General features: G+C 43.0%; 2 protein-coding genes across 8 annotated transcripts in view; both read left to right on the top strand.

The window, feature by feature from the left end:
- Window positions 1-8,920, top strand: part of PIR (pirin) — a 99,305-nt gene extending 90,385 nt beyond the window's left edge. For all 7 annotated transcript variants that reach the window (XM_005673448.4, XM_085008562.1, XM_085008560.1 and 4 more), the window contains 2 exons: window positions 4,107-4,173; window positions 8,603-8,920. In XM_005673448.4, coding sequence (XP_005673505.2) covers window positions 4,107-4,173; window positions 8,603-8,718 — 183 coding nt within the window. In that variant the 3' untranslated portion in view covers window positions 8,719-8,920. The remainder of the gene's footprint in view (window positions 1-4,106; window positions 4,174-8,602) is intronic.
- A 380-nt stretch (window positions 8,921-9,300) lies between these two features.
- The window catches only part of VEGFD (vascular endothelial growth factor D), a 40,534-nt gene continuing 22,560 nt past the window's right edge, over window positions 9,301-27,274 (top strand). The window contains exon 1 of the mRNA XM_001928382.6: window positions 9,301-9,846. Coding sequence (XP_001928417.1) covers window positions 9,757-9,846 — 90 coding nt within the window. The 5' untranslated portion in view covers window positions 9,301-9,756. The remainder of the gene's footprint in view (window positions 9,847-27,274) is intronic.

Genomic DNA, 27,274 nt, shown 5'->3' with positions numbered 1-27,274 from the left:
ATTTAAGCCTGGACTGCAATGGTCATCCTGCAACTGTCTCTGGTTCAAGCATTAGGGCTCCCTGTGCCACTTGGGCTCACGGTACCCTGGTTGCCAGGATGGCTCCATGATCAGAAGCTCATAGGCTTGCTATGAAGGCTTGATCTCAGCTTTAATCTCATGCTTATACTAGTGTCCTGTTGAGAAGGTCTTCAGCCTCATGGATTAGCAAACGTGCTTGTAGTTTGCCGAGGGAGACACTCAGTTCCTCATTGGCTGCCATCAGAACCAAACTTGAAAGTAATGACGCTCTTCCACTGGCACTATTCCTGGGGAATTTATTACAGTAACACAGATTAACATTTGATTAAAATAAAAATCGAAAGATAGATAAAACACTGCTAAAGCTAGAGATAACTCTTGGCTTATGTGTAAAAATTCATAATAAACCATCAATTTTCAAAAACTGGTAACAGTTCATTGTTTTTATCTTTCAGTTGGCCTAAGAAGGATAAACGATGAACACTTGTCTGCAGTTCAGTCCTGTTAAAGCTCATGTTCTTTCTGGTGATATTTTGGGGTAATATTTCACTATAATAAATGTCGCTGAAGCAGCAGCCTGCCCCGAGATTCATTCTGAGTCCTGCTGCCATCACGAGCTTTATATTTCTAATCAATCAAGCAAACTGAGTACATCCCCACAGTGTAGAAGTTACCCACACCTTAAGTGATTCCTGGGGCCTTCATCTGGGCTTCGATCATTTGATGTTGGTATCAGTGAGACTCAAGACATGTCTTGGCAGTAAAACTTAGGGAATAACAAAGAGCAGTTTATGCAAGTAAACTATTAAGTCAACCGAGAAAGGCCTGGCTCTGAACTAGGAACTTCGAGAAGGCGTGCCAAAGTGAAAGACATGATCTGGGCCCCCAAACACCATGAGTTTTAGTTGGGACAGTTATACATGAGGCATTAAGTGGGCTTCTGTCACCTTTGTAGGGAGGCCTTTTCATTGTTTTTATCAAACTGCAACAGGGCACTGACTGAGATCCACACAGGGCCTTATGATCTTAAACAGGTCAATCCCTCTCTCTGCTTTGGCCTGAATTTCATCATTTGACACTGTACCCAAGGTCGCCGTAGACGAGGACTTTCCAGCGTAGCAGCAATTGGGCCATTGGGCCCCAACAGCGCTCTGCTGACTATCCAGAAAGATTATCAGCTTTCACCAAAGAAGGCTAGTTTAGGGAAGAAAAACGGCTCATTTAAGACAAAAGAAAAAGACCCCAAACATCTGGCTTAGGTTAGAGGAGATCAGGCCCCTCAGAGGTTAATTCTACGAAGAAGTCATTCAGAGAAGCTCGGACCAGCCTCCCGCTTTCTCAAGTGGAAAGCCAAACTCCTGAACCACTCAGCACCCAGCAGTTGAATCATTTTTCATTTCAGACCAAATGCAAGTGTCCTTTCATCCTGCTGGCTGCATTATAAATGAAAGTCATCATTTGCTTTGAGTCATAGCAAAAAGGGGCAAAACTTTCGACACTCGATTCCTATTCCAAACTGTGTTAAGATGGAGGACACGTTTGTCACTCACCAAAGATGCGCCTTCTTAATTAATTAGGAAACTTGCATTCCAAGGAGTTGGCACACCCACGACCCAAGGTCAGCCTCTCCTCTTCTCTCGTGAACCCTGACCCTTTCTCGTCTGCGTCCTGACCCTAGAACTCCAGTGTGTAGCCCCCCCAAAGGAACAAGCGCCTCACAGCACGTTTTAGGAATGTCTTCTCTGAGATTAAATTGGAAATGATGTAGTGCCAGTGATCGCAACTATTTTTCCAAGATACTTTTCTTTAATATGTCATATAACTCCCACTGCAGTCTCTCCCCTCCAAGCCCTTAGAGCATAAATCTTTTCTGTTAACTGTGGGTTTTTTTCAAGTTGAATTTTTAGGCTCTTAAACATGATATTGAATACAAAATTTCAAGTAGAAACCTCTCCCTTTCTTGTGGGCTATTGTGTATTATTATACACAATTTAGCTAATTCATAACATTGGGTCATTAGCATGTAAGTGAATTACTGTCCTGAGCTATAAATTAGTATGATGCCGTCTTCTGGGCTTGCTAGCTTCTACAGCAAGTGGTCCTAGACTAATTTTTAAGCTTCTGTACCTGTTTTTCTTTTCTTTCTTTTTTTTTTTTTTTTTGTCTTTTGTCTTTTTAGGGCCGCACCCGCAGCATATGGAGGTTCCCAGGTTCGGGGTCTAATCAGAGCTAAGGCTGCCGGCCTACACCACAGCTCACAGCAACACTGGATCTTTAACCCACTGTGCGAGGCAGGGATCAAACCCGCAACCTCATGGTTCCTAGTTGGGTTCATTTCCACTGCGCCTGTTGTTCACAGTTTGCTTTGTTTGTTTTGAATTTCCATCATTGATGTTCAGCCGACCATTTTCTTGTATTACTATCTAGTACTGCTTTCCTGTCTTGTAGCTTTGAATCTCAGGGGTCTGGTAACTGTCAAGCTTAATTATTAACATCTTGTGTAATGTGAGAATAAGTGGGGACTGAGTAGGGATCTGTGCTAAGGTCGAATCTCCTATGGAGTTAATGACGTCTCTTTTTATTTTGTTTTTATTCTGCTCTAAAAAGCAAGGAAAACAAGTGCCTAATCATTATGACCTAGTTACTGTTTTATCTGAAATCGGATAAGCCACAGAGACACCTCACAGACACCTCAAAAGAAATACATAATGTTCAGTTATCTGTTCATCACAAACCACCTGGCATCTAGGGACGTAAAACAGTTATGATGTCTCGCAAGAGTGCTGGGAGGTTCTTCGGCTCGTTTCTCGGGCGTTACTGGGTCACAGGACAATAGCGGTCATGGGAGCTTGAAGTTGTATTGTCACGGTGCTCCCCGGAAGGATTACAGCACCAATTTTCTTTTTTTCTTTTTTGGCTGCCCTGTGGCATGTGGAGTTCCCGGGCCAGGGATCAGATCCGAGCTGCAGTTGCAATCTAAGCTACAGCTGTGGCAACGCCAGATCCGTAACCTCTGTGCCGGGCAGGGATGGAACCTGCTGTGTCCTGGTACTGCGGAGTCGCCACCAAACCTGTTGTGCCGCAGTGGGAACGCCACTGTACCAATTTTAAATCCCCCAAATGATGTATAGAAAAGTGTATCTTTCCTTGCAGCTACACTAGCACTGGATTTTTACAGTTAGTATTTTTTTTTTTCTGTTTCAGAGAAAAAAACCTAATCCTAATTCTAAACAAAAACTAGAGACTTCAGCACAGTAGGATTCTTTTGGAGAGAAATCTGTCTGAGCAGCTGTCCCGTGGATGTTTTTATTTGATTCCGTTTAACGTAATATTTCTGGGGCCTATTTTACATTAATGGTAATAAATGTCAAAAGTAATAAAATCTTACTTTTGGATTTGCAGAAATAATCTTCCCTTTTAAAAATTAAATTTTTGGTAGGAAATTATAAGGCCTATAACAAGCCAAGCACTTACATAGTTTGTCTTAAAGATGTTTCTAATTAAAATCTTAATTTAAATTCTCCTTGGAGAAAGCTATTATTTTGATGGTCAGGAGGTATTCTTCTTCTTTTTTTTTTTTTTTTTTTTTTTGTCTTTGGTCTTTTTAGGGCCATACCCGCAGCATATGGAGGTTCCCAGGCTAGGGGTCTAATCGGAGCCATAGCCACCAGCCTACGCCAGAGCCACAGCAACACAGGATCTGAGCTGCGTCTGCAACCTACACCACAGCTCACGGCAACGCCGGATCCTTAACCCACTGAGTGAGGCCAGGGATCGGACCCGAAACGTAGTGGTTCCTAGTCGGATTCATTTCCGCTTCGCCATGATGGGAACTCCGGTCAGGATGTATTCTTGAATAATGATTGCTACCAAACATCTTAAAGAATAAGCACTTCTGTCACATGCATGTTGCACAGAAAAATATTTCTGGAATTGAAAAATGTTTCTGGAATTTAAAATTAAGAACTAAAATCATTAAGGATTCAAGTCATTCATTTGACCAGAATGTCAACGTCAAATCATTCCTAATCAGACTTTGAAAAATAAGCATGTTCATTGTCTGATGTTTTCTTCCTTGACTTTAGGACCCTGAGAGAAGCCACTTCGTCCTGATTGCCGGAGAGCCATTAAAAGAACCAGTTGTCCAACATGGTAAGCCCCAGATGATGGTGATTTTCTTGGTTGCTTTTCCTTGTCTTGGAAAGGAGTGTACATATATGGTGTCAGTGGGAAGAAGAGCTGGGCTTTTGTCCTCTCTCTCCATCTACAGATGTGAGGATTTTGTTTCATTTCTCCAATGTCAGTGGAAAATATATACTTGATGTTCATTTCTATGTTTATTTTTTCTTTTAAAGAAACATTTGAGTACCTACCTATCATGTGTAGCACATTAAGGTTGGGCCTGTGGGGAGACCAAAAACAGTGGATTTTTTGTGTCTACATGTGTGTGTTTTGTCCTAGGGAATTTCACCTTAAAAAAAGATTTTGTGGTCTCCTGGGAACTTGACTGTCATTTTTATCTTCACCAAAAATAACTGTGATTTCAATACTGTCCTCGCATTGATTGTGTGTTGAGTGAAAAATAACATCTTAGGAATATGTCTTTGGAGGTTTCTAAAATATCTGAGTTACTCTTAGTTTATTTAAAAACAAATGGAGATATAAAATAGATAAACAGTATGGTGGTAGTGCCCGTCGTGGCGCAGTGGAAACGAATCCGACGAGGAACCGTGAGGTTGCAGGTTTGATCCCTGGCCTCGCTCAGTGGGTTGAGGATCTGGCATTGCCATGAGCTGTGGCATAGGTTGCAGATGTGGCTCGAGTCCTGTGTTGCTGTGGCTGTGGTGTAGACAGGCAGCTATAGCTATACTTCGACCCCTAGCCTGGGAACCTCCACATGCGGTGGGTGCAGCCCTAAAAAGCAAAAAAAAAAAAAAGTGATAAACACTATGGTATAGTGCAGGGAACTATATTCAGTATCCTGTAGTAAACTGTAATGGAAAAAAATATGAAAAAGAATATATGTGTGTGTGTGTGTGTGTGTATGTGTGTGTATCACTGAGTCATTTCCTCTACAACCGAAATGAACACAAAATCGCAAATCAACTATACTTCAACAAAACAAGACACACAACTAGAAGTAACTGGGGTGTAGTAGAAACAGGACTGTACCTTCGAGGCAGAAAATCCTAGAATAAGTACTCATCAGAGTCACTTCAGTTCTTCGTCTTGACTTGCTCAAAGTGTTGTTGTTTGATTAAATGAGGACTATCTAAAAGCACCTAGAACCCAGCCTATTACTTAGATAAATGCTACAAAGCATAGTGATGTGCACATATGTAATTATTGATACCTGGACATATGCCTTATGTTGTGAACATTCCTTAAAATCCCATTTCACTACCTTGCAGAAAGTTGTATACACAGTGACTTCAGAACAAAAAACCCCAGGTGATCATAAATTTAAGGGACACCGATTATTTTTAAAACATTCCTCTTTTTTGTTCTATTACTAAATTAAGGGTTTGTTCTCCTCCCCCAGCCTGGAGCGTTTGACCTCCATTTTGCAGGCTTCTGATTTGGACGCTGCTCCAAAGGTTCCTGGTTTTCACGTTCTTCACGTTCTTTTTTTTTTTTTTTTTTTGTCTTTTTGCTGTTTCTTTGGGCCGCTCCCGCAGCATATGGAGGTTCCCAGGCTAGGGGTCGAATCGGAGCTGCAGCCACCGGCCTACGCCAGAGCCACAGCAACGCGGGATCCGAGCCACATCTGCGACCTACACCACAGTTCACGGCAACGCCGGATCGTTAACCCACTGAGCAAGGGCAGGGATCGAACCCGCAACCTCATGGTTCCTAGTTGGATTCGTTAACCACTGCGCCACGACGGGAACTCCGGTTTTCACGTTCTTGATTGAACAGTCCTGAAACAGTTTGTTCTTCTGGAAGAAGCCTGTAGTCAAATTGAATGGCCTCAACGTCTTTATTGACAGCACCTAGAATTTAGGTGGGAAAAGGATCCATAGGATCAAAATCTTTTAAGTTAAAGTGATGTCCCCTGCACCAGTAATGAAAACTGAAAGTCCCAGTGCCATAGGCCACAGTCCGAAGGGGTGGGACTGCCTGAAGCCACCCACCCTCCATTTGTCTCCCGTGAATCTGCTCCCAGAGGCTTGGAACTCGGGGCCACTGGCTATGCTTGTACATACACACCTGGATTAACCAGACAAGATAGAGATGGCCTCTGAAATCTCAGTGACTGAGAGGCAAGGCATTCTGATGGTTCATTTTATTTATTTTGTTTTGTTAACTTTTTTTTTTTTTTTTTTTGGTCTCTTTAGGGCCACACCCACAGCATATAGAAGTTCCCAGGCTAGGGGTTGAATCAGAGCGGTAGCTGCTGGCCTACACCACAGCCACAGCAAGGTGGGATCTGAGTCGCATCAGCAACCTACACCACAGCTCACAGCAGCAGCGGATCCTTAACCCGCTGATGGAGGCCAGGGATCGAACTAACGTCCTCATGGATGCTAGTCAGATTTATTACCGCTGAGCCACAATGGGAACTCTCTGATGCTAGAGTCTTTACAAACTGCAGATCAGATCACTTGACTCTCTGCCTAACCTGTCAGTGATTCCCAGTCACCCGCAGAATCATGTCCAGTCTTCTCCCCAGAGATAGCCTGCCAACCCCAGAGGGCTCTGCCTCTTCCTACATATAAAATCCACCCGCCTCCAGCTTCTTTTCCCCCTTCCATCCTTCCTTCCAGCACGGCGTCCCCACCCTCACTTCTTCCAGCTGCTGATCGCAAAAATGCCTTTCTTCATGTCTGCCTGTTTGGACATCACTGCCTTTGGGAGTCCTGTCCTGGGCCCTTCTTTCTCCCCTTTCTGTGCCGATGCTTTGGATTTTTCCATACTTGGGTCACTCCGTGCACCCCTCTGTTTTGTAATAATTTGCTTTTGTATCCGTTGGTGTGATAGATCTGAGGCCCTCGAAGGGACAGAGTGTCACTCATTTGTCTTTCATCTTCATGTCTCTAGCTCCTGGCACCATGTTGGTCATTTGATAGGCAGACACTAAATACGTGATAGATAGGTAATTGAATGAATGAGTGGATTTAGATGCCTGCCGCCTGTTTCCCTTTCTGTCGCCGTCCTCTTCCCTGCGGTCTCCCCAAAGGCCTGAGCATCCTCACAGCACGTTATCCTGGCTGTTCCTTCTCAAGTGCTGAACTAAAGGGAGCGCCAAGTCTGTGCTGATAGGCTATCAGGAGTTAAGACGGTTGTGTCATTCCCTCTAAGTGTTACAGTTATATTTTAATGTAGGGCTCTCAGAGACAGCCCCTTAGAAGAGGCATTTCCATAAGGTGCCCAAGGGACCCTCTGAAGATGGGGGGTGGGGATGGGGACATATACCAAAATGGTCAAGTCTGTCACCTGCTTTCAAGACACTGTCAGTGGCATATATGAGCTGGCCTTGTTGGTCCAACAGCTGGGAGTGACAGTACCCCTTTGCTCCTACACATGTGAAGATGGGGGAAGAGACAGACGTCTTGCTTCCTGGTCAATTATGGGAGGCCTTCTACACTTTTAGCAAAAGCCAAGTTCAAACCTAGGAATTAGACAGCCTGTGATTCATGGGCCACTCGTGCCCACTGCATGTTTCTGTAAATAAAGTTTTATTCAAACACAGCCATCCGTCTTCACTTTTGTATTATCTGTGGCTGCTTTTGTGCTTCACCGGAAGAGCTGAGTCGTTGAGACAGATACTCTGCGCCACAGAGTGTAAAATATGGAGCATCTGGCCCTCTCCAGGAGATGCGTGATGACCCCTAGAGAATCCCAAAGGTGATGCTTTTCTAACTTGAATTTTTTATCATCTCCTGTTTGTTGTCAATGAGGGACTGCTAATTTTCATAAATGACTTAGACCTCTCCTGTCAGGACACAGCCTCATATCCTGTGGAGACGAGATTCGCCAATTGTTTTTCATGAGATCGGTTCAATTCTCGACGGCAGCCAATGCTAAGCACCGGGCAACTACAGTGAATCGTAAACGTTCTCATGGCAAGGAAAAAAATTCTCTAACCATGTATGGTGACAGATGTTAACCAGACTTATTGTGGTGGTCATTTCCCAGTTTATACCAGTATTGAATCATTACGTTGTACACCTGAAACGAATATAGTGCTGTATATCAGTTATCCCTCGACAACAACAAAAAGAGAAGATAAAAGAACTAACAAGTACAAAAATGGTTGTAATTGAATGAAACCTAAGAACGTTTTGAATAAAGAGATTGCCACTGCTGCTGACAGCCGGCAATGCATGAATGAGATATAATTGCATTCGTTTGGCTGACATTTGGTCTTTATAATCATACACAATCCTAGTCAAGAAACTTGTGTTACAGTCCTTGGGGATCGGATGCTGCGAAAATAACCTTTTGCTGTGCAGATATGCCAGAGTTTGTTTCGAATTAAGAACTGCAAAAATACATACCATTTTAGTGGTAGAAAACAAAACAAAACAAAAAACATTCTCCTCACCCAGAACTTTCTGAATGTCTCTTTCTGCTCCAGGTCCATTTGTGATGAACACAGATGAAGAGATTTCTCAGGCCATTCTTGATTTCAGAAATGCGAAAAATGGCTTTGAAAGAGCCAAAACCTGGAAATCAAAGATTGGAAACCAGTGACAAGCACGAGGGCAGGTCTGGCTGCCTTCTAGAATTTTGCCATTTGTGGCATCCACCCATTCGACACGTCCAATTTTCAAAGCTGGCTTCGCCAGTGCTTCTCAAGAATTTCACTCTAAAGTGATGATATGATTTCTATAGCAATGTATGTGAGCTATTTCCTGGCACAAGCAAATAAACCTAATTGTTGCTTCTTTAAAAATCAGCGTTCTTCATTTCAACCTAAATTACTAAGCTTCTGTTTAAAGAAATCATTTTGTGTATTTTTGCTTTTTCAAATGCATGTGGGATATTTGGTTATCTTTGTGCCTGGTGTTTTTTAAAGCATGCTCGATTACTTTCTGCGTGTCCCTGATAGTAGATGTGTGGGCATCCGAGGTCCCTTCCTGAGCGATGCCAATTCCATGCCTCTGGGTTTCACGTTACAAGTTATCTGCCTTAAAGTAACAGCAGTTCTGAGCAGTTCAGTTTTTAAAACTGCCCTCCTATTGGTAGGGACGCAACAGGATTAGGGCCAAGACTTGTCAGCTTTCTCTGCCAAAATCTGTGTCAGATTTAAGACACATGCTCCTGCAAGCTTCCACGAGGGTTGTGAAAAAAAGCTGGATTCCACAATCGGGTCCCAGCCTTCTGCATCTGCAGACATTGGTGGCCGCGCCACCTCCCTACAAAGCGACTCAAACCTGAGGCATTGGGTGGAGAGACTTTTTAAAAATTTTGCTGGATATGAGATGGATTAAGAATGCTTTCTCATTTCAAGTCGGAAGACATGTCCACCTCCTGATTATTCTTGGAGCAGGAGAACATTTACAGCTTTTTTCATCTCTCTCTCCCCCCACCCCCATAAGATTGCAAAAACAAACGTACCTTGACTAATTGAAGTAGTTTCATTGGATTTTGATGACAACTGATTATTTGTTTTTCCCTGTGAACTCTTGGGGTTTCGAACTTTCCTGCTGGAGAATGCCTTTGGAAACAGTTTGCTCTAGCTGCCTGATGTCAACTGCTTGGTGATCAGTGGATATTGAAATATTCAAAATGTACAGACAGTGGGCAGTGGTGAATATTTTTATGATGTCTTCTCTGCATCTGGTGCAGGGCTTCAGTTATGAACGTGGACCAGTGAAGGTAGGTGAGCTCAACTTTTAATGTGATGCAGATTTTTTTTTTAGTTGCCTTTTACAAAGGATGTTCTTTCTTTCGAGACAATATGAAAATGCAGAGCTCTCCTAGTAGTGGACAGGATGTATCCTGCACTTGTTAATGAGTATTCTGTTCCTTAGGCTTACTAAGAGTCTTGCCAGGAGTGTTTCAAAGTGACGGGGTCGGGGGTGCTTTTGAAGATGTCCTAGGACATAAATGGGCATTTTGGAATCTTTTCAGATAGGAAAGTTTTCCCTCAACTCTATGTACAGATAGCGCAGTGATTTTCTAATGAAGCCCTTATTTGTTTTTATGACACAGATGCTTTGTGAGCTGTTTATTTTCATGTCATCTGCAAGTAGCAATAATTAGTTTATTTAATTTCTCCTGGAAATCAAAAACGACCATGCTTTCTACAGATGTTTTCTATCTAGTTTTCCAAATTACCCCTGGCCACCACCTGGAAAACTTTTCTCGGAAGTTGTTTTGGTCCTTTGCTTTTTGAAACGTGTGTAAAATTCAACCATAACCGCATCTCTGCATTTCCGGGCAAGCATCACATAGAGCCCAATGAATCGAGAGTAATGTAAAAAAAAAAAAAATTAACTGGGATGTTACTGACTGAGCACTGTTTCGCCCAGTGGCGTGTATTTCACAGATGATATTTTTTTTCCAGCTTTTTATTTTGAAAATGATTCAGATATAATTGTTTCGACGGAAGTGGTGCTAAGTCATGACTGATTTAGGAATTTCTGGCCATGGACAAATGTGGACTTGAGTTTTTGCAGCTGTTGTCAGGACATGCATTTTCAGCGGGGTGATATTACCCCCAACGGGGGAAAAGTGATCCTTGGGGATGAAAACGTTTCAACTCTTGTTATATATAAAGCACGCATATACATGCAGCCCCGAAACAGATCTACCATATTTTTGTGAAGGTTGAATTCTGTGTTAGGGGCAGGGAGTCGTCTTGTCCAGCCATCTCTACCTTTCTGACTTTGCAAATTCCAAATGTACACGCCAGAGTCACAATCATTCAGCTGCACTTCATTGCCAGCAGCCTGGGTGTGGGATCTCAATGTCAGATTGCAGGTAAAGGGAGTCCCATTTTTAAAAGCGCCTAGGGGACAGGAGAAACAAATGAGACATATTTGAAGTTGGTAAGGCTTTTTAGACTGTCCAGCTTTTTTTTTTTTGTTTAAGTCGGCAAAACTCAGGAATCCACCGCCACCTGCCCTGCCTTTCTTCTATTGCATGGAGTTTTAAAATGTTTCTGTTTTACTATGAAACATCAGTGTCTTTGATGACACAAGAGGCGACTTTGAATTGTTGGAAAGCAATAATATTCTTTAGGTTGTTCACCTCTTTTAAAGAGTGAACACACCAAGAATTCTCTACTTGTTTTGGACACAGTGAAGTTTTAAATGCTTCAGATTTACTGAGAATACATAAGCTTATCTAATGGAGCATTGGCGGAAAGCACTTGAATTTGCGTGTAACAGAAAAAATGTGTCTTTACACATGGAAGATGCAGCATTATATGCTTAGTGATACTGTTGGCCATGTTTTTCATGCATGTCAGAAATCCTTTTAAAAAGGGAAGCTCCGGAAGTTCCCATCATGGCTCAGTGGTTAACGAATCCAACTAGGAACCATGAGGTTGCGGGTTCGATCCCTGGCCTTGCTCAGTGGGTTGAAGATCCAGTGTTGCCGTGAGCTGTGGTGTAGGGTACAGATGTGGCTCGGATCCCGCGTTGCTGTGGCTCTGGCGTAGGCTGGTGGCTACAGCTCCGATTTGACCCCTAGCCTGGGAACCTCCATATGCCACAGGAGCGACCCAAGAAAATGGCAAAGAGACAAAAATACATACATACATACATAAAAAGGGAAGCTCCATACACTGAGCTCAGCTTACTCACCCAACTCGTAGCTAAATTAACTCTTTCTGATGTAAAGGAAAGGCGTGCCTACAGTTAATCGGAAGTTCAGGCGTAGATGTAAGTGGGTCCAGGTAAGGGATAAGGAGGTAGATCACGTTGGTTATTGTACTTTTTCTTTTCCCCCAGGAACTTCCTCTTAAGAGAAAATTCAAGAAGCACTATGTTTCTTAATGCTCTTGTTTAAATTAAAATTTAGTATGAATGCATATTCAAGGCGGTCATGGCTTGGCCACTGGGCCATGAATTTGTTTTGTGCTTTTTGAGATAAAAATGTTTCAATTATGAGCAGACGTGTCCAGGGTCCTCCTCAGTGGTATGTCCATGAGCGTGTTCTTCTAACCACCACTTTTCTGGAAAGGACAACGATGCCATTTCTCTCCCTAGGTTACCCTTCCCCCACAGCCCTCACTTTCTAGCCTTGGACATTCTCCTGCTTGCTTAGCTTGGATTAGCGTTGCCTCTAGTACAGCTGTGCAAATCTGTGAATGTATGTTCTGCAGTAACCATGCAAATGGCTACCAATACCCTGGACAGTTGCACAAAATGCCATTTGAGTGTAGGCCATCCTCATTTTATTAGTCTCGCCATTTGTACTTAGGGCAGCTGTTTGGGGTCAGTTGTGCATGGAATTTGTAAACTGAGATAACTCTATTTTGAAAATCTCAACTCATATCTACTGTATATATTGTTTTGCTGCTAAGTTTTTCCATCTAAACAGAACATGTTTTCCTCTAGAAGGAAGGTTAACCCAGTGCCTATTCCTGTCTCACTAGATATGAGATTTATTTCTGTGTCTGCTTTCTCCAGCTTTTGTATACACAGGGGTGGTCATATACAGTTGCACAGGGTGTGCGCTGCACAATTCTAGGACGCTCCATCCACATACACTCACATCTGTATGTGACAGCCCTGAATACAATAGCGTAGATACTCTGAGCATATGGTAAAGAAATACCTGCAATGTCACTATCCTATCATTCACATTGACCTTGTAGCCAGTCCTATTTCTGGTTTATTTGATCAGCATTTCTTGTCACCAGAAATCTTGGCACCCCCTTAGGTCACTAGGGGAAGCCATCCACCATAAATCTTTTCAAAGTCACTCATGGAGACGTATCAGTAGAGTAATGAAGGAATTATTCTGGGTCATGGTAGGTTTGCCCAACCCTACCTTTTACTCCCTCTTTCTTAACTTCACTGGTGGAGGAATACTGCTGGGTGTTGGAGTCATTCAGAGTCTGCCTAAGACTTGAATAAGTCCAAGATCCCCAGGAATGTGGGACACCTCTAACTTTCAGGAGAAGCCACATGGCTCACAAGACTTCATAACCTTTGTGTCTCTTGCCTTCTCCTGAAATTGTTTCTAAAGGAAATTGAATAACAAGGACTGAGGTGCACCTTCCATATTTACCTGCAGGAAGCAGTCCAGCCCCCACTGCCCTCCCTCAGGTTGTGCACAGGGAAGTCCGTTGACTTCTTTGCTAGTCAGATGGTCCAACGAGCTCTTGTCTGCTTTCCTATCAGGCACGGTCCTTGACACAAAAGACATTTAAAATGTTTTCCACTAATTTCTATGCCATTTATGACTTTATAGGTGAATGTGTTGAATTACATACTTCTATGCACAGATCTCTCCAAGTCAGTCACTTAACTGGTGGTTGAAGCCTTTCTGTCACTCTAGCCTATTATTTTTCTTCAGGATACAAACACCCTGTATCTTGTATCTTGACTATAGTATTTTCTTATATGACTTATTTTTAATGTAGAAATCCTGATTTGGACTTGTGAATTAACCTTTACTTTAGACCCTTACAAGCTTTAGGAAGAAATCGCATTAAAGCTGAATGTTGAGTGAGTTTCATTAAAGAACCCCTCTTGGGACAGGCTTAATAAAGATAATTTATGGAATAAAAGTCTAGTATTTAGATATCTGGATGCTTCCATGTAGAACCGGGAGAATGGAACTCCCAGGCATATTTATGGTGATCAAAATGGGCTAGAGGTACTAGAGAAAGAGGGACACAATTGACAGTAAAATTGTTTCTGAGCACATTTCGAAGCTTAGCCCTCTCCCACCATTTGAGATTAGCAGAGAGGGCAGGATACTGTACATGGTCAAGAATGTGATTGAAATAAGGGGAGGTGAGACATTTGTCTTTAGGGTGCTTTTATGCTGGAGGGGGGGGTCCCCTTTTCTGTCTTGCCTCTAGATCTTATCATCTCTACCAAGATACTAGGATGATATAAAGCGCAGACACTCTGAGGCCCCACCGCATGATCAACATCTTGACTGATTGTGATATTCTACTCCTAAAGCCTCCCCCTTGTCTTGCCTTAGAACTTTCCAATATCCAACAACTCATTTGCTCATTTATTGAGCACCTACTATGTCAAATGCAACAGGAAGTAAGGCAGTGTTTCAACTCTCAACTTATATTCCAAGTGCAGCAAGTAAGGCAGGCAATTCACAGATCTAGAACGTGTCAGGGGTGATAAGTGCCATAAAGTAAATCAAGAGGGGGAAGAAACACAGAGGGATGCGTGGGGGAAGACTTCTCTGATTCTGTTTCATTTATACAGAGCCCTAGAGGATAGTGAGGGAGGCAGAGGCAACTTTGTGCGTGGCTGAGAGGGCAGGAAGGAGACATGGGTGTTTGGATATTAGCCAGGGGGCTGGTGGGACTGGAGTAGGGAGAGTAGAAACCAAAGCTGCAGTTTTTGAAGTTGGGGAAGTAGCCAGGACTGGTCATGTAGACTGGCGCTGTGTTCCAACAAAACTCCACAGACACTGAAATGTGCACTGTGTATCCTCTTCATGCGTCATGAAATAGTCTTTCCATGTATTGCAGTCATTTAAAATTGCAAGAAGGCACTTTTGACTCATCAGCCATGGAAAAAGGCTGCAGACTGGATTTGGCCCACAGATCATAGTTGGCCAACCCTGATCTATGTCATTACCCTATTTTATCCTCTTGATAGGATGTATCAGTGCCTGACATTTTTTTTTTCTTGTGTATAGGTTTATTGTTTTGTCACCCTCCACTAGAATGAGTTTAGAACAGGAACTTTGCATTGTCTCGCTTTCAGTGTCCCAGTCACCTAGTGCAAGGGCGTAATAGAGTGGATACTAAAAATGTACTTGTTACTGACTGATGAACGGGGCTTCTAGGATTTGGGATACTCAGGTTATGAATGACTACATCAAATAATCTCCAGCATCTACTCTGATCATGGCTTGCCTGATTTCATTTTTTATTTGAAAGCATTTTTAATAAAGTAGTATATTCACCCTGTGCTGGTCTTCCTGTGGGGATTTGAGATGATTTGGGTGGAGGTATCAAAGAATCCTCCAGTGTTTTCTCAGCCATAAGCTGTCCTAGAAGGTGTTTACTTCAAAGAGTCAGTTATAGAAGCAAGTCACCTTAGCCCATTTTTCTAGCTTGGTGGTCACAGAAATAGACAAGGTAAAGTAGCCTCTTGGCTACCCAGTAGATCTGGATAAAATTTGGACAACTAATGATTTCCTTTATCTTTGATATCATGGCACAGGGCTGTGTTTTCATCCTACACCAGGTGCTTTGTGAGGAAGTAAATTATGGCAAAGAACTCTGGTCAGATACTTGATTAGTCAGGCTAGACCAGCATCTGCTTCCATAACAAACAACCCCCAAATCTTGGTGGCTCATAAATAGCATAGGTGTAGATATTGCTTGTACCATGTGACCATCGTGGTTTGTCCAGAGTCAAGTTCACATCCGGGTGAAGTTGGCTGAGCATCCCCATCATGAATGCCATTAATCACCATGACAGAGGAAAGGAAAGCCCTGGACACTCTCACCCTGGCAGTTAAATGCTTTGGCTTGGAAGTGACACCCATCACTTCCAGTCACAGCCTCTTGACCCCCTGTTGCAGCCATCTACCAGGGGCTCAGAAGTGCAATCCTTCCATGTGCCGAGAGGGTAGAAAGCTGGAACTATTTGGTGAATTGTATTGATGACTAATACATACAACTTTGGTCACTTCTAAATCTCTCTGAACCTGCCCTTGAGATGGGATGTGACTGTGGTTGGACACTGGGGTGGAATCACTGAAAGAGGACACTCAGGTTCATTTCTGCTGCTCAGAAGGCTCCTTTTTCCTGCAAAAAGGAGAACTGGACATTCGGTTCAGTGAACATTCCTGGAATGTCCACCATGTGCCAAGCACAGGAGTGGAAATGACATTTTTATTTAAAAAAGATGTCTTAGTTATTTGCATGTCTTAACCGGCAGCCAAGGAGCTCAACTTGGCCTGTGAGAAGGATGCATGTAATGCCTGAAACTTTAAGTAATAATGTAAATGCTTATGAGTCTCTTTTTGTCATTCATTGTCATCCAAATAATTACAGCACTCATATCTCTGAGAAAAATATTGTTTGCTTGAAATCTAAGTTTGCCTAAAATCATTTCTGGAGAAAGAAAATGATGCTTGTCAAATATTGCTGTGGCAAAGATTTTGTTGTTAACTGTTCCATTCTGGAGAGGGTTGGGGAAGACTGTGATTTTGATTGAAGGAACACCCTGAGTTCAGCCTAAATAAGAGACTCTCTGACAAGAATAGATCAAAAAGTAAAAGCCTTTGCTTGGGTCGTGACAATACTGTCACAGCTGGACCGGGGATCATCAGGCATCTCAGTGCAGAGGTTGTAGATGAGGAAGAGGAGAGGAGAGCAGTGGATGCTCACACAGGACCACTGCATCTTTAGGAGAAAAGTGAAAAGGAGCATCCCAGGTTCACTGCCAGTGGCATGGCAGGGCTGCCTTGTTTAAAAAAAAAAAAAAGGGAGTTCCCTTCATGACTCAGCAGTTGACGAACCTGACTAGCATCCATGAGGACACAGGTTCAAGCCCTGGCTTTGCTCGTGGGTTAAGGATCTGTTGTTGCCATGAGCTGGGGTGTAGGTCACAGATGCTGCTCAGATTCTGCGTTGCTGTGGCTCTGGCATTGGCCGGTGGCTACAGCTCCGATTCCACCCCTAGCCTGGGAACCTCCATATGCTGTGGGTATAGCCCTAAAAAGACAAAAAAAAAAAAAAAAAGAGGATGATGGTGGAAACCTAGGAGAACTGTGTAGTCGTCAGTACATTTCAGTACTGTGCTGACACCAAGTCTTGTAACATCCCATTGGTCAAAGTATGTCATGTGGCCCAACATCAGTGTGGCTGAGAAATATACTCCTCTCTTGGGCAGATGCAGGCAGTGAAATTGTTTTTAACAATCACCTAATTACCATAAAGGCTTTGGGTTGTTTCCTTGGGCATTGGGACCTTGATCTTCGAGATCACTGATAAAGAGACTGTAACAGACCTTAAGAATGTATCCCTTTGGGGTTATCCAGAGCATCCTTTTAGAGTTTTGCCACTCAAGCCCATCCCACACTCATCTTCCCCCCATATTCACTAAGCAGAGATGCATCAAATGGGAGCAGAAGCATTTGATGAGAGCACGGATTTAAAACATGTACAGGGGGGCATAGATATCTCCCGCATGCTAGACAGTTTGACTGGGGAAACACTCACCCAGGGTATTTATTAACTTGGAGGATGTGGAGCTCCCAGGCCTCTTAGTGCGCTAGTATCCCCTACGGTACCCAGACAGCTATACACACACACTCACACAAATGCACACACACACACACACACACATTTCCTCTGCATCTGTAGTTCCTTTCCTTTGTCTAAGTTCAATTAAACACCCTGGATTTCTCATATATATGCGTTTAAATGTATAACTGCATGAGTAAAAGAGCCACCGGTCTCATGGGGGCCCCCAAATGGCCAGGTTTCTGGATTTCAGAGCTGCAGCACCAGGCCCTCACTGCCCCGCCGTAGGTCATTATCAGCAAACAGGCATTCTCCTCCCTACTCTCAGTTGGCATGGCCCATCCTATTAGGTACCATCTGCCTCTGGGGAAGGCTGGACCCTAACGACAAAACACAAAGTTTTAAAAGTGGTTTTTTTTTTTTTTCTTCACCCATTCAGAGACATATGTAAAGCCTGGGCAGGTGCTTTAAAATTGACCTTTCATCTGAAAATACCTCCAAGGGATGTTTAAAAAAAAGTTTGTCCTTGATTTCCCCTGGATAAGTTTTTCTCTTTTTAATTTGTATTTACTATGGTTGAAGTTGCCGCATCTTGTTCTTTGCAAACTCTCTTCTCTGGTTGCTAAAGGAAATCAAAGGCCATAAGACACCTCTACACCCCAACAGAGGACCAGATGCCCCACCCCTGAGAGAGGGAAGAGAGGAAATGAACATGATTGAGTGCTTCCTCTGTATCTGCCCCTTTCCCACGCATGACTTTGGGCCACCTCCACCTCACCTTGGTGAGGTGAGTGTTATTAGCGTTGCCTTCTTAAATGAGGAAACTATGGCTTGAGGAAATCAGATAATTGACCCTGAGTCAGAGAGCTAAAAAGGAGCAGTGCCTGGATTCAAACGAGCTTACTTTATTTTTTTAGATTAATAAAATTAACATTTTTCCCCTTCTTTTTTATTGGCTGCACCCACAGCATGCAGAAGTTCCCGGGCCAGGGATTGAACCCACGCCCCAGCAGTGACCCAAGCCACTGCAGTGACAACGCCAAATCCTTAAGCCGCCGTGCCACAAGAGAATGCCAACATTTTTCCCTTCTGATGTGCAGTTCTATGAATTTTAACACAAATTTGTGTAACCACCGCCATAATCAGGATACACAGAAAATTCACTTATGCTCCCCTTCTATAGTCACACTTCTTCCCAACCTCTGCTGTTCTCCAACACTATCGTTCTGGTTTTTTGAGACTGTTATGGATGGAATCATACAGTGAGACTGGCTTCTTTCATTCCCAGTGTCTTTGAGAACCACCCAAGTTGCTGTGCCTACCAGCCGTCCATTCTTTTTCCTGGTTGAGTGGTATTCCATGAGATGGATGTAGCCTGGTTTGCCTAACCAGTCACTCAGATTGAATGACATAAAAGTTGCTGTCAGTTTTTTAGCTATTGCGAAGAAAGCTAGTATAAACATTCATGTCAGGGTTTTTGGGTGAACCCAAGTCCTCGCCGCTCAAGGTTTAATTCCCAGGAGTAGGACTGCTGGGTGGTATGGTGAATGTCTGTTGAACGTCATAAGAAACCACCAACACATTTTCCAGAATGTTCTACCACTCAAAGCCAGTTTTGAATAATTCTAATCCATGCCCTCCACGCTCCCATCAGCCATCTGTCTGGACCACAGAGTGGTTTTTGGTATCAGGCAGAAATGTAATTTCCACCAGAGTTTCAGGAGGCCAAGTCACAAAAGTTCAGTTGGGCTTCATGAGTCTATAACATGGCCGAGGTGGTTTCCTTGACAGGCGGGAGTGTGCAAAAGGGAGAGGGAGGGGCGGGGCAGCAATATCTGTGTACAGCTGAAAACGTGACCGTGCAGCTCGGCCCCCACACCAGGAAACATTTGGTGCTTTTGGTTCAGCCTTTAAACATCAAACTAAAGATGACATGCAAAGTGCTCTTCCAGTGAAACAGAAGTTGCTAAGAGGTGGGGGAGGATGGGATCCTCTGTTTTGCAACCTGATCCACCTCCCCAGATGCACTGCCAGGGGAAATCACTGACTGGTTCCCAGTGACAAGAGGACTGGGCCCCCCAGGCAACCCTTGTAAATCCCGAAACAAATCTAGGGAAAGCTGCGTGAATTGTGTTTCCTCCGCAGCTTCTGGCTCTTCCAAATATGCAAATTCTCTTGGCCCCACCCCCTTATCACTAACCTTCCTGAAGACAACTCGCCAACGCAGTCCGACCAAATCGCACCGACAGTTTCGAAAAGGCTTGGAAACATAGTCTTAGACCCACAGTTCTCGCGAGGTTTGGTGGGGAATGTTGCAAAGCTGGTCTCCTTTTTCATATCTACACCAGGAGGATCCTTCAGAGCCTGGGACTGGAATGGCCCCAGAAATGCTTCTTGCAACTCTTTGAGGAAAGTAGTCAGGGTCCCCACTCAGAAATTCCTCGCTGCAGCTCTGACAGCTCAGAGCCAGGCTGAAACCGCTGTGTACCCCGGAGCCACGCTCCTTGTCCTTGGCACTGTGTTGATGGTCTTATCTCTATTCTCCTTCAGATATTTTCTAGACCGCCGTGTGAAAGGATTAGAATTTTTTGTTCTATGTTGAATTGCAGTAAGTGAACGCAGTACCTGTTCTTTTTAATTCTGTTTTGGACAGATGGGTTGCTTTGGCTTCTTGAGAACTGAGCAGCAGTTGTTGTTTTTTGTTGTTGTTGTTTTTTTCCTGTCACCTAGGATGCCTTCACATAAGGCAGCTGAGTTCCTCGTGCTCTTTAGCCTGCAGAACAGCAATGTTGGTCTTGAATCTGAGGCGGTGGGATGAACTGGAAGTTTGGGGTTAGTACATGCAAACTGTTACCTTTAAAATAGATAGGCAGTGAGGTCCTGCTGTACAGCACAGGGAACTCTATCCAATCACTTGTGATAGAACATGATAGAAGATAATGTGAGAAAAGGAATGTATATGTATGTATAACTGGGTCATTTTGCTGTACAGCAGAAATTGACAGAACATTGTAAATCAACTATACTAAAAAAAATTTAGGAGTTCCAGTTGTGGCTCAGTGGGTTAAGAACGTGACATAGTCTCCTCGAGGATGTGGATACGATTCCTGGCCTTGCTCAGTGGGTTAAGGATCTGGCGTTGCTGTGGGCTGTGGTGTCGGCCAGCAGCTGCAGCTCTGATTCGCCCCTTAGCCTGGGAACATCCATATGCCGTGGTGTGGCCCTAAAAAAAAATCTAGTTCAGCATGATATTCATCCAAATGTTTTGAATCCAAGATATAACTCAAGGAGTTTAAAGAATAAGACTATTTCTCAGCATGCATATTCCATGTATTCCCTACTCGGTGGCTTTGTACACCCAGGTCTTTGAACTTAAAGCAGCCTGCACCACCCCCAAGACCAGTGTTTCTCATGAAAATTGCTTGGGAAGATTCTTTTTAAAGACACTTTTTATCTTTTTTTTTTTTTTAAGTTTTTATCTTTTTAGGGCCGCACCTGCAGCATAGGAAAGTTCCCAGGCTAGGGGTCAAATCAGAGCTACAGCTGCCAGCCTACACCACAGCCACAGCAACATGGTGTCTGAGCCACCACTCGTGGCAATGCTGGATCCTTTAACCCACTGAGTGAGGTCAGGGATTGAACCCACAACCTCGTGAATACTAGTCGGGTTCTGAATCCACTGAGCCACAACAGGAAGCCCAAAAGATACTTTTTATCTTGAAGTAATTTTAGATTTACAGAAAATTAGCAAAGGTAGCATAGAGAATTCCTGTATATCTCTCCCCCATTATCCCCTAAAACTAGCAACCGCTTGAGAAGTGTTTAACAATCCTGATGACAGAGGTGTAGCCCAGACCCGTAAACTGAGAATCTCTGAGGGTGGGTTCCAAGCATCAGTGTTTATTTGAGGCTTCTTCCCAGGCAGGTTCAAGGTGAAGCCAAGATTGAGAAGCTCTGCTACAAACCCTTACTTCTTAAAGTGTGGTCCACCAAGCAACAGGATCACCCTCACCTGGGCGCTTGTTAGAAAGGCACCGTCCTAGGAGTTCCCATAGTGGCTCAGCTGTAATGAACCCGCCTAGTACCCATGAGGACACAAGTTCGATCCCTGGTCTTGCTTGGTGGGTTAAGGATCTGGCGGTGCCCTGAGCTGTGATGTAGGTCGCAGATGCGGCTAGGATCCCGAGTTGCTGTGGCTGTGGTGTAGGCCGGCAGCAACAGCTCCGATTAGACCCCCTAGCCTGGGAACCTGCATATGCCGTGGGTGGAGCCCTAAAAAGCCAAAAAAAAAAAAAAAACCCTTCATAAGGTATGGATTAAGTGCTTATTATGTAACAAGATGAACCTGACACATATTCTACCTTTAAGGAGTTCACTGTCTAGTAAAAGAAATGCAATGTGCTCCTTAAAAATAAAGTCTAAGTTAGGGACATCGTAGAAAGCTTGGTGAAAGAAGAAGCATTTGATTTGGATCTGGAAGGCGGTCGCTCAGAAGGAAGATCCTTGAAAAATAAGTGATGCAGTTTGAATAAATGCATAAGCTCAGGATTAAATTTTCCGTTCCATCTGATGAATCAGTTTATTTATTCAGACATTTAATAAAGATTTAGCTCTTAACTCTTTTTATTGTAGTTGATTTTATTATAGTAATGCATTAGTTTCAGGTGTACAGCACAGGGACTCATATATGTGTGTGAGTGTATATATCTATGTAGAGAGATACGTAGCTAGATAATCTTTTTCAGATTCTTTTCCCTTATCATTATTACAAAATATTGAGTAGAGTTCCCTGTGCTATACAGTAGGTCCTTGTTGATTATTTTATATCTAGTAGTGTGTATGTGTTGATCCCAAAGTCCTAATTTATAGCTCTTTCTGTTGCTACATAAATAAGATGTATTATTACGTCTCCAGTGGCCCTTGCGACCCATTGGGAAAGACAAGCATTAAGCAAATGATGACGTCAATAACTCATTGGTGTCAGTGGTGTTAAGTCCTGGGGAGAAGGAGGATGGGGTGCTAGGAATCCACGTGTGCCTGAGGAACTGGAATTGGCAGGGGTGGGAGTTGTGGGGGAGGTTTCCCTTAGAGGGTAATACCTGGCTGCAAAAGGTTTAGGTAGACAGAGTGGAGGGTTTTCCTAGCAGAGGGAACCGCATGGACTAAGGCCAAAGCCAGAAGGAATGAACAGAAGAGCAAACCAATGAAATGGGTGCCCAGTGGTATTCCACTCTTGCACTCGCCAATGTTTTCCATTGTCTCCTGAACTGGAGACAAGTAACCTGGCCTTTAAGCTTCCAATCCTTCCTCTTTTGGTTTGAAACAACTGTATCGATATACAAGTTACATGTTATAAAAGTTACCCATTCACCTGTTTTAGGTAAGTCGGTGATGTTTAGCAGACTTACTCAGTGGTGCAGCCATGATCCAAGATCCTTGTGTCCTTTTACAATTTAACCCTCATTCCCCCTCTCAGCCCCAGGCACCCAATAATCAATCAGTTTTCTATCTCTTGAGTAATTACTGGAAGTGGAATTGGTTGGTCATATGGTGAGATTATATGGAACTTTTTAAGGATCTGCCAAACCCTTGTCCAAAGTGACAGCACCATTTTACAATCCCATCCACAATGGATAAGGGTCCCCATTGCTCGGCATACCCCACATTTGATGTCTTCCTGACTACGGCCATCCCAGTGAATGTGAAGTGGTACCTCATTGCACCAGCCTCTCTTTCTAATTTTGTTTGCCAGCTCTCTCACTCTCAGACCTGCTCTGTGCCCCACCAAAGTGAACCTCCTGCTGTTGTCTGTTTGTTTTTTTTTTTCACTAGAGCTCCTTGATATTTCCAAATGATGCCTTTGGTTCATTCTTTGAATGTGTTACTTGACTAGATATTTTTTGGAGGAAGAGGGCATGGAAGTTGAGAGTTCAGATTGTGAGGAGTCTTTGATTTCCCCATGATGTGGCCTCTTCCAAATTCCTCCTACAAACCCAGCCACCATACTTGTCCAAATATCTCGCCTGCCATCTTAGTCACACTTGGCCTAGATTACTGCCTGGGCTTGAGCTACGGAGTTCTCCCCGTGTGAACCTAGAAATGAACAAAAGGAGAAGTGGCTATCTTTCATATTGTACCGGAGAAAGCAGGATCCATTTAAACAATGGTAAAATCTTGTTAAAAAGACCTTAAGCCTCACAATTTAGAAACTGGCTTGTGGTATAGCCAGGACAGCAGAGAGTGATTTGTTATTTAGGAGTGCAGTTGCTAACAGTCTTGGATTAATAACCACAGGCACACGAAAAGATGTTGCTGAAACAAAAAGCAGAGATCTAAGCCCTGCTCCCCTTCCTTCCTCTTGCTGACTGCTTTCTAATTATTTTAGTTTTGATTAGCATTTCTATTAGAAACTACGAAGAAATTATGAGCCACTGACTTGGCAAATGTTTGGTGGTTAAAACCATTGAAATCAACGGTTTAAATATGTATGGGGGGGCTATAGTTATGCTTTTTAATTTTAATGTTTGTCTTGCCCAAGCAGATAAGATAAAATTAATTATACAAGAATCAACCAGTGCAGAAAGTCTCTTGGAAATAAACACCCATTCTTGATCCTTTATAAATGTATAAGCATATCCCGCCCCCCCCTTAATGAATTAGTTGTCAGGTTTCTGTCTATTCTGAATTTTCAGTACCTCCACTTGTAAAGGCAAAATAAGTATCAGCAATTTCTCAGTTGTTTCAAACTAGATTTTAAATTATGATGCTTTAAGTATGTTTAAATAACTCGCACTTGAGTAAACACTTCATTTTGTATGATGAGGTAAGTCATATGAGCCGTTCAGTGGCTTTAATTCAATCCATGGGTTTGAATATTTCCTCCTGAGCTCTCATGGTTGGATAGTTTAAAATCATTTCTGAGATTGAATTGAAACCTGTAAGAGCTAGGAAGCCTTATCATTCTGTAGTTATAGAGGGTACTGAATGAAATTTGCCTCAGTAAATAAAAATCCTCTCGGTCAAGTACAATTTTTAAAATGTTGCCAAAAGTTATTTGATTGTTTTCATTATTTTCATGGGGAAACAGTGTTGTAACAAAATTTTATTCCGAAGAGCAGATTGACTAGGAAGTAGTTATACCATCCAACTGGAAGAGATTATTCATGAATAATCATGAAAAGAGAAATGATTGAAAAATGAGCCTTGATGGTGCATCACTGAATGTCAGCATTGCTAGAGAGATTGGTAATTATTCCATTTCAGCCCCAGATTTCTTAGGCAAAGCAGCTGTGGCATGATCCTTAAATTGGATGCCTGTTCCACAAACCTTGTCTATGTTCTTCAAGCTTCCTGTGCTTGGTGTTCCTGGAAAATTACCTTGATTCAAACTTACATCACCCCAACCCCTCTCAGTCCCTGCCTTCTCTCCTGCATCTGTTCCACTTGTTCCTCTCTGATGGTTCTTTCCTTCAGCTCGTAAACACGTTCAAGATTTTCCCACCTTTCTTAAAAACATACACACGCACACACACCCCACCCCCCACCGCAGCCGGACTTCCAAGCAAGATGACCTTCTAAATTCACATCTTGAAATGGTTTATAGTCCGTAATGATGGATAAAATGGAAAAGTGATCAAAGGGTGGGAAACATCTGTAGATGGCAAACATTTGCAGAAATGCTACCAAAAACATGAAGCTGAAGAAATGAACATGTTGGAGTTCCCGTCGTGGTGCAGTGGTTAACGAATCCGACTAGGAACCATGAGGTTGCGGGTTCGATCCCTGGCCTTGCTCAGTGGGTTAAGGATCCGGCGTTGCCGTGAGCTGTGGTGTAGGTTGCAGACGCGGCTCGGATCCTGCGTTGCTGTGGCTCTGGTGTAGGCTGGTCGCTACAGCTCCGATTTGACCCCTAGCCTGGGAACCTCCATATGCCGCGGGAGCAGCCCCAGAAAAGGCAAAAAAAAAAAGAGAGAGAAATGAACATGTTGTCTACCTTAGACTTATACCACATTATATGTCAGTGAGATGTCAAAAAACATTTTTTAAAAAACCTGCAAAGCTGAAGTTGCAGAACGGATGGACATTGAGTCTGGAAGGTAGAGGCCACCAAGAGTTCAGCTCCCGTGGGTAATGAGCACCGTGAATGCAACACATCAGAGCCATGAAAGAGCCGGGGCTGTGTCTTCTATGAAACTGCTTACCTAGGGCCAGAGGAGAAGGCAGATACTTCCTTGCAACCAGGACTTGAGCTAAGCTGATCCTTGAGTCATAAATATTCAACAGGATTCTGGATTCAGGGCCCTGGGAGTCAGGGGGGGCAACCAGAAACCTTCAAATGGTGAGAAAGAAAAATGAATTGCTTGATGAAGGTAAAACTACTAACCAAAACTTGAAAGCACATAGAGGCAGTTATTACTGAGAAAACCAATAAAAAGAATAATCAGGAAACAAATCATATATATGAAGTTAAAATATAAAGCAACTTGAAGAAATGCTGACATGTATTTAGGACCTTTAAAGAGATAAAGGAATCATATGCACAAAATAAAAATGAGAAATGAGGAGTTCCTGTTGTGGCTCAGCAGAAATGAATCTGACTAGTAACCATGAGGACGCAGGTTCAATCCCTGGCCTCGCTCAGTGGGTTAAGGATCTGACGTTGCCGTGAGCTGTGGTGTAGGTCGCAGACTCGGCTCGGATCTGGTATTGCTGTGGCTGTGGCGTAGGCTGGTGACTACAGCTCTAATTCGACCCCTCGCCTGGGAACCAGCATATGCAGCCCTCAAAAGACCAAAAAAAAAAAAAAAAAAAGAAAGAAAAATGAGGAAATGAAACAAAAAGCAGATGGGAAGGATAATGAAGCAGACATATTTGAAATTAGAAATATGGTAACCAAAATTAAAAACTTAAACTCTAGACTCACACAACTGAAGAAATGGTGATTGAGAAGAGGAACCAATTAATTTATCTGTCACACATTAAAAACAGATGGAGGGGGAAAAATATGGAAAGCACATGTAAGATCATGAAAAGGCTCCAATATATATATAACTCTTCGACAGGAAGAATAGAAACAATATATACATGGAATAATGAAAACTGCAGTGACTGAGAAAGAATTTTTTTGAAAAGAAAAAAAAAGATGAGTGGCCTCAGATTGAAACTGGTGTGTCTATTGCATTTTCTCAACTCTCCCATTATAGAATAAAGGCAGTCATAGACGATATGTAAATGAATGGACATGGCTGTGTTCCAATAAAAATTTATAAAAACAGACAGCCACAGAGTTCCCACTGTGGCACAGCAGAAGCAAATCCAACTAGCATCCATGAGGATGTGGGTTTGGTCCCTGGCCTTGCTCAGTGGGTCAGGGATCCGGCATTGCCATGAGCTGTGGTGTAGGTTGAAGACGCGGCTCAGTCCTATGTTGCTGTGGCTGTGGTGTAGGCCGGCAGCTGCAGCTCTGATTCAACCACTAGCCTGGGAACTTCCACATGCCGGGGTTGCAGACCTAAAAAGCAAAAAAAAAAAAAAAAAAAAAAAAAAGCAAAAAACAGGCAGGCAGCAGACTGAGTTAGGTCAAGGGGCCTTTAGTATGACAACCCTTGATCTAGAGAATTAACCATTGTTTGTATATTCCTCCAGATATTACATATATATATATATAAATTTGGTACATACGCTTAAACAGTGGTTACCTATATGTATGTATATATGATGTACATTACACACAAATAATTTTTAAGAGGTAGCATAGCTATCACACATGGCTAGGGCCACAGTTGCTTTTCTGAGCATCCACTTCTGGACAACTCCCAGTATCCATCATCATATCTTAAAAAAAAAAAAATCCCACTTCCAAATCGCTGATGATTGATGCAGATTTAACTA

This window comes from Sus scrofa, chromosome X, assembly GCF_054392235.1.
Source record: "Sus scrofa isolate SSC_HxYL_T2T_F1_AM1 chromosome X, Sscrofa_HxYL_maternal_Yorkshire_Landrace_v2.0, whole genome shotgun sequence".
Classification (NCBI taxonomy): domain Eukaryota; kingdom Metazoa; phylum Chordata; class Mammalia; order Artiodactyla; family Suidae; genus Sus; species Sus scrofa.
This window is presented reverse-complemented; position numbering and strand designations above follow the sequence as displayed.